The sequence below is a fragment of the Octopus bimaculoides genome, chromosome Z (genome assembly GCF_046866305.1).
Source record: "Octopus bimaculoides isolate indiv1 chromosome Z, ASM4686630v1, whole genome shotgun sequence".
Taxonomy (NCBI): Eukaryota; Metazoa; Mollusca; class Cephalopoda; order Octopoda; family Octopodidae; genus Octopus; species Octopus bimaculoides.
Genome location: NC_142944.1, coordinates 54,486,312 through 54,498,811, shown reverse-complemented (window position 1 = coordinate 54,498,811; position 12,500 = coordinate 54,486,312). Strand labels below are relative to the sequence as shown.

General features: G+C 36.8%; 1 protein-coding gene across 2 annotated transcripts in view; it reads right to left on the bottom strand.

Annotated features, from left to right (window-relative positions):
* LOC106873941 (homeobox protein OTX2-like) overlaps window positions 1-12,500 on the bottom strand; it is a 299,957-nt gene that overhangs the window by 6,463 nt on the left and 280,994 nt on the right. For both annotated transcript variants that reach the window (XM_052973466.2, NM_001323788.1), the window contains 1 exon segment: window positions 2,706-2,860. In XM_052973466.2, the coding sequence (XP_052829426.1) occupies window positions 2,706-2,860 (155 nt within the window).

The window sequence follows — 12,500 nt, the reverse complement described above, 5'->3', positions numbered from 1 at the left end:
AGCATGTAAGCTATCTGTTTGTTTTAAGTTGTCCGTGAACAACTCTGCTCGTAAATATTGTCTCATGATGAAGGTAAACATCTCCGTGTTAATCTTATTTGTTCACTATTCACTTCTTTCAATTTACGGGACAACCATAGTTGTCTCTTAGAGTTTATTCACTATCACTATTATCATAAAATTTAGAATAAATTCGAAAAGCTAAGAAACAATGACATCTTTAATATATTTTGTATTTATTCAGTAATATCCCAGTCGATGTGCATTTCAGTCTCAAAAGATTTCTACAGTGTCATTTTCAATGTCAAACGTAGTTGGTATTTACGTGTAGTTAAGTAAATCAGATAACCTGAGGGTAACTGCAGAGTTCTGTTTAAGATGTTATTTGTAATCACGGTGTACTTATGTAACTATAAAATATGAATTCGAAACTTAAAATAATGATAATACTCTATAAGTTCTAATGCCTAAACATTCTCGATAGAAGTCGTCAAATCTTTCTCAAATAGCGATGTATCTTTATAAAAGAAATCCTTTGCTGGATAATATGGTCATACGCGTCTACAAATGTCTGATGGTGATGACGAGAACGACTTCGACCACAGGTCTTTTTAATCATAGCTGAACTAGCTGTAAACAACACACAAGTAAATCGTATGCATGGATTACAATTCTATCAGATGTAAGATCGTTTATTACAAAGAGATCACTACAATCTTTTCACTAGATTATAACTAGTTTGATGAGAAATTATATAGCTCAGCCAATCAACCAATTTAACAAATTATATTCTATAGGATGCACAAAACACTGAAGTAATCATGTAAAAAATATCTGTCTGAAATGTGTTAGATATAATTAGCTATAGAAACGAAGCTAAAGTATGCAGGGTAAAGCTTCTTGGCACAGAGTGACCTTAGACTCTGTTGTGCATATGCACTAAGCTTTAACGGTCTAGCCCACTTCCGCTGTTTACAGCAGTGCTTGGAAAGAACGTGTGATCGTTGCATTGACCATGACAAAGAAAGTTGTCATGGCGATACCTACTGAGAGGCCTATGCAAAGTTGCAGAAAGTGTATGGAGAGAAGTGTATGAACCGCACACAAGAATACGGGTGGTTCAAATGTTTCCAAGATGGCCGAGAAAATCTCGATAATGACGAAAATTTTGGGAGACCCGCATCCAGCAAAACTGGGAAAAACATCGCAGATGTGCGTGCAACCGTGAGGGGAAACTCGTCGAATCACCATCCGTGAGTTATAAGAGGATGTGCAGATTAGTTACGGTTCAATTCAGTCCATTATCACTAAAGATTTCGTCTGTCAAGTTCGTGCCAAACTGCTTTCAGATGACCAAAAAGACACTCGGATTTCAGTTGCACGATATATCCTTCATTGTGTCGAGAACGATGAAAACTTTTTGAAAACTTTGCGTAGGCCTCTGAGCAGGTATTGCCAAGCTTTTGGCAAAATTCGATGCAGACTTTCTGCTCAACTTTCTGTCATGATCAATGCGACGATCACACGCTACACACGTACCTTCCAAGCGCTGCTGTAAACTGCAGAAGTGAGCTAGAACGCTAAACCTAAGTGCACATGCACAGCAGATCTGTACCAAGGTCAATCTATACCAAGCGGCTTCACTCTCCGTGCTTTAGCTTCGTTACTATGGCAACAGTCCAGATACTTATTGATCAGACCACATATACATCCAGCAGACAACTGAAAGTGTGCATAACGAGGTTCAGGTATTTCTTAAAAGTTCATTTATTTTATTATACTTCTATGTTTATTTGATGTCTCTATTGTTTATTATCGCATAAAGCCAAGACATGTACCTTCGCATTTTTCGTTCAGTTTGCAATTCTTAGGCAATATGATCAGTTTGTCCCCTTACTCTACTTGCATAATTCCAGACTAGTTAGGGTCTTTCAGTAGCCCCCATCGCAAGTGTATTGTAAATTATATAATTGTTAGAACTGGAATTAGCAAACATGACAGTTTTGCTTGAGTTCTAAGTTCGATTTGAATATACATTCGTATGAATGAAAAATAAGAACACCTATCAAATATACTAAAAGAATTTCACTTTCACAATTCATTTGAGACTTGTATCTCATATTAAGTGCTTACTCAAAGGAGGAAGAGCTTGTGGGAGAAAGTGAAGACGTTATCATCAGACTAGAAATATAAATCTATCTTGCAAACAACTCGCACATGCAAGTGCTACCAGTCAAGAACTCCGCATACCGGAAGCCAGCAAGTGTATGGGGTCATCAGGAGAGAATGCACGCCGTTTCGGGGCCTACCTCTCGACGGCATCAATATGCACCGGCCCCCCTCACTGATAGAATGGATTTTGTTATGCTACCAAAAGAGACACATGTTGGTAAACGGAAACCGAAAGAAGCTCGTCATATATAAATTACATATAATGATATAATTATGTGTGCGTACACAGACGCATACACACAAACACACATATACACACTGTAATGTGACAGTGCAAAAAGCAGACATCTCCTAGACAAGTACCCGACTTAAAAATAGATACTGAGTAAATCAGTAGAATCGACTAAAATTATTCAGTGTTGTGCTCCTATATGGCCACAGACTGAAACAAATAAGAGAGTAAGAAAGTTTGAAATATATATATTTTTGAACAAGAATAAAATTAGATAAACACATATCGCATAAAATTTTACCTGAACTCTCGACTCTGGAAGGTTGATCTTTAGCGCTACCTCCTCACGCATGAATATATCTGGGTAGCGAGTTTTCTGGAATAAAGCTTCCAGTACGTCAAGTTGAGCTCTTGAGAACGTTGTTCTCTCTCTTCTCTGTTTGCGGGGATTGGCGGCTGGAAAAAGAAAAAAAATGTCAATTGCCTTATTTCAATGTTTCAGTTTGCAAAACTCAGAAAATTACACTACCTTACACAAATAAATATGCATTTGAAAGTGTTTTCTATGAGTGCATTTTAATGTTTAAGAGTCTTATAAATTCTGAGAGCTGTTAGAATCGTTAGCTCACTGGGAAAATGCTCAGCGGCATTTTGACCGTCATTACGTTCTAAGTTCAAATTCTGCCAAGAGAGGGGACGATGTAATCGACTTATCTTTCCATAAAACGGTTGACCTTGTACCAAAAATTGAAATCATTATTAAAGAGTACTCAAGAGTGCTTGAGACATGATATGACATTTAAATATTTACTTATTAATTTCCTTAATATAATATCTCCAATAAAATTAATGTCATCAAAAAATGAGCTTTTAAAAATTGCGTGAATATGAAAACTTGTAACCTGGCTATAAAAGGCAGGCACATGTGTGTGTGTGTGTGTGTGTGTGTGTGTGTGTGTGTGTGTGTGTGTGTGTGTGTGTGTGTGTTTGTGTGTGTGTGTGTGTCATACCCTATAGCCCTAAGTTAGACTGCACATGATTTTAGGTGCGCGTTCCCCGAGGGGAAATACATAATGATCAGGATTGTAATGGTTCTATACAAATATCTAATTGACCAAGAAGGACTTAGTGCTAACAATAGCACAACTTTCTTTCCATCAATATAAATGATTTGTATATAAGAAAGAAATATACCTCGAAGACATCTCATTCTTTAATTGTTGCGTAATAACAACACTTTAATACAGATTGATCTTTAGCCTAAGTATATGTATGAATGGGTAGACATACATACCTATACACACATAAAAAGATATACACAAGCATTTACAGACACACATGATACACATCTCAACCGAGCGTAGCATCATTGCACCCCACTCATGTAAAAATACTTAACACACACCTGCATACATAAAGAAAGTTTGTTAGGCACACATCTATCTATCTATCTATCTATCTATCTATCTATCTATCTATCTATCTATCTGTCTGTCTATCTATCTATATATATATATATATATATATATATATATACAAAATGGGACAAGAACGCAGAACATCCAGATAGACGATACAGGTCATTCGGAGTTTTCTTTCGTCGGTCGAGTTCCAGATTATCTCTGAAATTTCGGCTGGTTATACTCGAGGTTGCTCCAATCTGGCCAGCCCCAGGAAAGAACTAGGTTAAGAGCATTAGATTCCTTGGAAGAAAGCAGCGAATGAATGAATGAATGAATGAATGAATGAATGAATGTATGTATTTATTATTTTCACAAAGATAAAATTATGCACACTCCCGCGTATTTTATACATAGTTATGACGCTCTTAAATGCTTGAAATCTAGCTTCGTTTTTTCACTTCTGGTAATTCATCCCTCACTATTTTTAGCTAGTTTTGATACAGAACACATACCCACTTATGCACCTTTTTTTTAACCTACATTTTTTTTTTCTGTTTGATTTTCTGGCAAAGAGCTGACTTTCAAAATTTCAAGAACGCTACCAATTTTTTAATCATTGCTTAGCGTCGAACGAATAATTATTATATTTAGTTTCCAGAATTTTTTTTGCTTTCTTTCATTGTTTACATATTACGTAGGCACACGTAACTGCACACACCGACATGCATTAAGATACACAGCAACGCATATATATGAATTCATGAATGATCGCACAATCGTGATTTAATACATATGTGATTACGGACGCATCAGAGTAGATAGAAAGGTAGACAGATAGATAGATAGATAGATAGATAGATAGATAGATAGATAGATAGATAGATAGATAGATAGACAGATAATAATAATAATAATAATAATAATAATAATAATAATAATAATACTAATACTAATACTAATAATAATGATAATAATAATGATAATAATAATAATAATAATGATAATAATAAAAATAATAATGATAATCGAAGAAGAAGAAGAAGAAACAACAAAAGCTATAAAACAAATGAAATCCAAACTAAAACTAGAACAGCAACGGACCATGATAAAACGATGGCAAGAAAAGCCCCTACATGGTAAATACTGGGCTAAACTAAATGCGAAAGAAATAGACAGAGAAAAATCCCAGCAATGGCTGAGAAGCTCAGGACTCAAAGCAGAGACTGAAGGATTTTTAATTGCTGCACAAGACCAAAGCCTCCCCACCAGAAATTACCAAAAACACATAATGAAAAGAAATATAACAAGTAACTGTAGAATATGTGGAGATCGACAAGAAACAATAAATCATATTATCTCTGGCTGCCCAGTCCTGGCTAAGAAGGAATATATTCACAGACACGACAGAGCTGGGACCTATATACACTGGAAGCTATGCCAACATTATGGAATAGCAACAGAAAAAAGATGGTATAAACACACGCCAGAAAAGGTCACAGAAAACGAGAAAGCAACCATACCCTGGGATATGCCAATACACACAGATAGAGAAATTAAGGCAAATAGACCAGATATAGTTGTCAAAGATCATGAAGGAAAAAAATGCCTTCTAATTGATGTTTCAATACCAGCAGATGACAACGTTTCTCTAAAAGAAATGGATAAACTTTCAAAATACAAAGACCTGGAAATAGAGATAACTCGAATGTGGAATCTAAAAACAGAAACAATTCCTATCATAGTAGGTGCCTTAGGTATAATAAAAAAATATTCAGACAAATACATAACAAAAACACCAGGACTTACAAATATATATAACATACAGAAAATTGCACTACTGGGTACTGCACACATTCTACGCAAAACACTTTCAATACAGTAGACATAAGAGCACCACAGCAAACCACAGCACATACCCAAGGCGCACAGAGCTGCGCTCGGTAGTGAAGTGAAAGCACGTTATAAAAATAAAACTACTGAATAATAATAATAATAATAATAATAATATTTTTAAAAAAAGGGATTGACGTAACTCTTTTTTAATTGCTGCACAAGACCAAAGCCTCCCCACCAGAAATTACCAAAAACATATAATGAAAAGAAACATAACAAGTAAATGCAGAATATGTGGAGATCGACAAGAAACAATAAATCATATTATCTCTGGCTGACCAGTCCTGGCTAAGAAGGAATATATTCACAGACACGACAGAGCTGGGACCTATATACACTGGAAGCTATGCCAACACTATGGAATAACAACAGAAAAAAGATGGTATAAGCACACACCAGAAAAGGTCATAGAAAACGAGAAAGCAACCATATTCTGGGGTATGCCAATACACACAGATAGAGAAATTAAGGCAAATAGACCAGATATAGTTGTCAAAGATCATGAAGAAAAAAAATGCTTTCTAATTGATGTATCAATACCAGCAGATGACAACGTTTCTCTAAAAGAAAGGAAAAAACTTTCAAAATACAAAGACCTGGAAATAGAGGTAACTCGAATGTGGAATCTAAAAACAGAAACAATTCCTATCATAGTAGGTGCCTTAGGTATAATAAAAAAATATTCAGACAAATACGTAACAAAAATACCAGGACATACAAATATATATAACATACAGAAAGTTGCACTACTGGGCACTGCACACATCTTACGAAAAACACTTTCAATACAGTAACCATAAGAGCACCACAGCAAACCACAGCACATACCCAAGGTGGAATTTGAACTGGGAACGTAGTGACAGGCGAAATGCTGCTATGCTCTTTGCCCGGCGTGCTAACGATTCTGTTAGCTTGCCGCCTTGATGATGATGATGATGATGATGACGACGACGACGACGACGACGACGACAACGACGACGACGACGAAGACAACAACAACAACAACAATAATAATAATAATAGTGATAATAATAACAACAACAATAATTTCATATATTTGCCACAAGATCGAAGGATGAGGGGGTCAATAGAAAAGAGAGATAAAGTGGGGGGGGGGCCTAGTTAGAATGAAACGGTAAAGTAAGTATACACGGTATACACTGAAAAAGAGTATAGTATTTAAAGGTTTAAAAAAAAAGGTGGGGGATAGAGATGTAGCCCTCCTGATACATGAGGACCTCTAAGGATATTTGAGGAATCCCAGTGTCCGAGATTTTTCTGTACACCAAGAGCAAATGCCCTCTCCAATTCCTCCTCTCCGAAATTACAGGTCTAGCTTAGAGAGGTACCATTCACTCTTACCATTTTTGCCACTTTCACCAATCTCTCAATAAACTCACTCAAGAATAGCACTTCTCTCTCCAGTTTCAGTTTCCTTTCCAAGCGAAATTGAGATGAGAGTTCTACCAAAGAGGAATGTATCTGTCTTCATGCCTTTCAGCCTTGTCCACCAAACAGACTAGCCAGATTATTCTCGTCATCTCGTCATCAAAATCTGACAGTAGGTGGTATAAGCACGTGCTAAGCAAGGTACAAGACAACGATCACGCCACAATCATTTGGGATATACCGGTTCAAACCGACAAAGAAATAAAAGCTAATTGCCCAGACATAATAGTCAAGGAATGGGGAAAAAACAATTACTGATAGACGTTGCAGTCCTTTCTGATCAAAATAGTCAAAAAAGATGAGAAATTGTCGAAGTACAGAGAACTCGATATTGAAGTATTCAAAATGTGGGACATGAACGTAAAAGCTATATCAATAATAATTGGAGCATTGCGTATGATAAAAAAAAATCATATGAACAAAAATGTAGAAACTATACCTGGATCCTCAACACTACACACTGTCCGAAAAATAGCCCGGCTAGGAACAGCCCACATTCTACGCAATACACTATCAATACGATAAAATAATTTAAACAAAACAACCCACAAATACAAGACACTCTATATAGCATTTACTCAGTGAAATAAACTCCCACCAGCAAGCTAGAAAAGCAAAGCATTACACACTCAACACACAATACAAGCAGTAACACAACAAAAGATAGCACCACACCTCAAGGAAAAAAAAGAACTAACACAATGGAGTACTCGGAAGAGTTTGCACACTCCTAACAGCAGAAAAGAACACAATGCTGCACACACTCCAGCAACCCGAAGGGGTAGCAGTAGAAATTTGACTCAGTCTACCAAATATTAAACAGCTAAATAATAATAATAATAATAATAATAATAATAATAATAATAATAATAATAATAATAATAATAATAATAATAATAATAATAATAACAACAACAACAACAACAACAACTATAATAATATGCTCGCCAACTACTTGTGATGGCATCGACTTAATCTCCTTCCATCAAGTAATAATAATTCAAGATCGGAGCTTATTGACACGGAACTACTAAACCAATGTAATGAAAAATGGGCTAGGCCCAAAGTACCGATACTGCAACGATGAGATTGAAACAGTGGACCACCTAATCTCTGGATGTAAGGTTATAGTACCAGTAGACATAACAGAGTTGGCCAGTATCTACACCAGATGATATATCGGCATTATAATATCAAAACTGCTGACAAATGGTACAAAGACCACACTGAAGCTGTAACTGAGGGAGAAAATGGAACGATTCTTTGGGACTTACCAGTACATACAGAGCTAATACACCAGATATTGTTACGAAAGACTAAAATAATAAAATCTGTTTATTGATTGACACGAGCATACCTTGTGATCGTAATATCTCGGCAAAACAATTTGATCAGCTCAGAAAATATAAAGAATTGCTTATTGAAATCGAAAACAATGTGACATCTCAAGACGGTTATAATACCAGTGATTGTAGGAGAACTTGAAATGATCAAAGAAGGAACTAAATCTTATTTGAAGATGATCTCTGGTTTACCATCCATGCAGGAAGTGCAAAGGATTGTCTTAACTGGTAACTGGTCACGCGTATTGAGAAGAGCATTGCTGAGGTGAATTTTTTTTCCTTTTCCTCTTTATTTTCTTACTTTGCTTTTCCTCACTTTTCTTTCTTTCTTTCTTTCTTTTTTCTCACTTTCTTCACATTTTTCTTCTATCATATGATTTTGTAAATGAACACATCACTGGTACGGTAGTCGCCTTGAGGTACCACATTTTTTCGATTTCTATTAGCAAGTCTTTATATTTACTGATCTTGTCAAATTCTTTCGCCGCTATATTATGATCGCAGGGAATACTCATGTAAATTAATAAACACGTCCTCTTTGTCTGACCTTCTATAATAATATCCGGTTTATTAGCTTTTATAGCCTTGTCGGTATGTACGGGGAAGTCCCAGAGAATCGATACCTTTTCTCCCTCAGTCACAGCTTCAGAATGGTGTTTATACCATTTGTCAGCGGTTTTGATTTTATAATGCTGACATACTGTCCAGTGTAAATACTGGTCAACTCTGTCATGTCTTTCTTTATATTCTACAGGTGCTAAGACTCTACACCCTGAGATTAGGTGGTCTATAGTTTCAATCGCATCGTTACAAAATCGGCATTTTGGGTCAGCTCCATTTTTTATGACATTGGCTTGGTAGTTCCGGGTTAATAAGCTTTGGTCTTGAGCAGCCAATATGAAACCTTCACTCTCTGCTTTTAGCCCTGGACTTCGTAACCACTGATGCGTGCGTTTCTGGTCAACATCAGCTTGTTTGCTACGAGCCACATACTTGCCATGCAGAGGTTTCTCTTCCCATCTGCTAGCTAATTTTTCATGTGCTTTTGTCTTTGCAATTAATTTTATCTTCTTTGCAGCAGCAGTTGGCGCATTTCCTTCAACCTGATCAAGCTGCTGGGTATCTAAGAGATCAGTAGCGAATTTTTTGCTCTCTTTCAGAATAGAGTGAAGTTTTTTCGGTCTTTCATGTTTTTCAACAAGTTTCAGCATCCAATCGTTGGTTGTTTCAAGGTATTTGGCCAGTCCGATTGTGGTGGTTTTGTACGTAAGCTCAAGCTGGATCAAGCTTCGGCCTCCCTGAGCTCTGGGAAGGTAAAGACGATCCACGTCTGCCTTTGGATAGTGCATCTTATTACAAGTCAGTAGCTTGCGTATTTTTATATCAGTTTTCATTATTTCACTGGTATTCCAGTGAAGCACATTGAAGCTATAAAGAACAACTGGGACTGCTAAGGAATTTATGGCTAACACCTTATTATATGCATTCAGCTCAGACTTCAGAACTGCTCGAACTCTTCTATAACATTCCTTCCTAACCTTCTCTTTCATGCTTGCATGCTGGATACCAGAGCCTTCATTTATTTCTAGGTATTTATTGGTCTGTTCCTGCTCAAGTTCTTTTAATACTGTTTCGACATCTAATTCTATTGAACTTGACTTTACCAGTTTCCCTTTCTTAAAAGTAGCTTTGGCACACTTTTCAAGGCCAAACTCCATCCCGATATCATCACTGAATCCTTTCACAGTATGTAGTAGTTCTTGAAGCTCTTCATCATCTTTGCCATATAAAGTAGATGGCTTATTTTCCTGTTGTCAATTCTGTAGCCATACCCTGTTCTATTCAGTTCACTTGAGAGTGGTATTAGTGCTATGCAGAAAATTAGTGGTGAAAGCGAGTCACCTTGGAAAATGCCAGTTTATGCTAATATTGTTTGAGCGCAATATTTCATTAGCATGATATAATTGGAGCTTCGTGTTCCATAGAGACATATACTTTAAAAAAATCTGAAATCACAGGAGAAATTTTGAAAATGTCCAGCGATTTCAGAATCCACGAATGTGGTATGCTGTCAAAGGCTTTTTTATAATCAATCCATGAAGAGCTGAGATTTCTGCGCTTGCTGTGGCAGTTCTCTATTATTATTATTATTATTATTATTATTATTATTATTATTATTATTATTATTATTATTATTATTATTAAGGCGATGAACAGGCAGAATCATTAGCACGCCGGTCGAAATGCAGTATTTCGTCTGTCTTTACGTTCTGAGTTCAAATGCACCAAGGTCGACTTTGCCTTTCATCCTTTCGGAATCGATAAATTAAGTACCAGTAGAGTACTGGGGTCGATGTAATCGACTAGTCCCCTCCTCCAAATTTCAGGCCTTGTGCTTATAGTAGAAAGGGTTACTACTAGTGCTACCGCTACTACTACTACTACTACTACTAGTAGTAGTAGTAGTAGTAGTAGTAGTAGTAGTAGTAGTAGTAGTAGTAGTAGCGGTAGCAGCAGCAGCAGTGGTAGTAGTAGTAGCAGCAGCAGTAGTAAGAGGAGGGGGAGGAGGAGGAGGAGCTTCTGTTGTTGCAGCAACAGCGGCAGAAAACTCAGGTGTAGTAAATAACTTACAGTGACTCCACATAGCTACGCGTTTATGTTTATATGATGCAACTTCATTTGCAATTTATGCCTAATTAACAAAATCCATTCATTATATTGTTTTTCTTTATTACTAATTAAAATCCCATTTAAACTTTTCAACTTCTTCAGTCTTACTCACTTTCTCCTTCTTTTTCTGCACCCCCTCCCCTTGATCGTCTATCTCGTACTGACGCACACATTCTTATAGCAAGCACACACGAACTCTTCCACTTATTAATTCGCATACGCATTTACATACACGGATATATGTCCATTAATTTCTTCATTAATATACATCCATAAATTCATACAAGCACATAGACAGACTCACTTATTCATTAACGTACAGATACATATGTATATGCGCGCACAGAAATACTCACACATTCACTACTTAACACGCACGTACTGAGAAATACATTTACGTGCGTGCACAGAAATACTTGATCATTATCGCTTTCTGTTACTCACACACGCATACACACAATGCCATTTTATTTCCATTAAAGCCTTCTTTTACAATTCTCATCACCATTATTGTCTTGCATTATAACCGCCACCACCACCAACACCACCAGCATCATTATCATCATCATCATCATCATCGTCTTCGTCGTCGTCATCATCATTACGTCTTAATTTCTAATAATTTCATTGCTTCTCAATTTACCTTACGACCAACCTTTATTTCTCTAAATGTCTATCTGTCTCTCATTCTCTCTTTCTCTCTCTGTCCCTTTCTCTCTCTCACACACATACACACACACAAAAGAAAACTCTAATTCTTTCCCAAAATGAATAACATTTCCCTTATTCCTCTACTGTATCCATTTTTCTTTCCATCTTTTCCACCCAATTCTCATCTCTCTCTCACCCTGCCCGCGCACACATAAACAATCATATACATGCGCCATACTCACACCCTGTTCTTTGCTAATTATTTATTTTTCTTTCTTTCATTCTACGGCAGAAAACGACCAAACTATCGACCTTCCACGCCCTACTCATTTCCTATACCCTTACTTCCAACCGCACTCTTTCCGCCGTCACTCTACCATTTTTATCTCAAATCTTCCATTCATACGTTTCGCATTGCCCTGAATTCTCTTCTCTTATTATCTCATTCACACACATTACTTTCAATTTCTCTCTCCCTTTCTCTCTCTCTCTCTCTCTCTCTCTCTCTCTCTCTCTCTCTCTCTCTCTCTCTCTCTCTCTCTCTCTTAATTTCTCACACACGCTCTCACTCCACTCATTTTTCTCGTCAATATCTCCCTACATTCACCGCACTTACTCCTGTTCCCACCCAATTCTATTCTAACCAATTCCCACTTCCTCTAGGGTCACATTCTTCTTCTCTCTCGT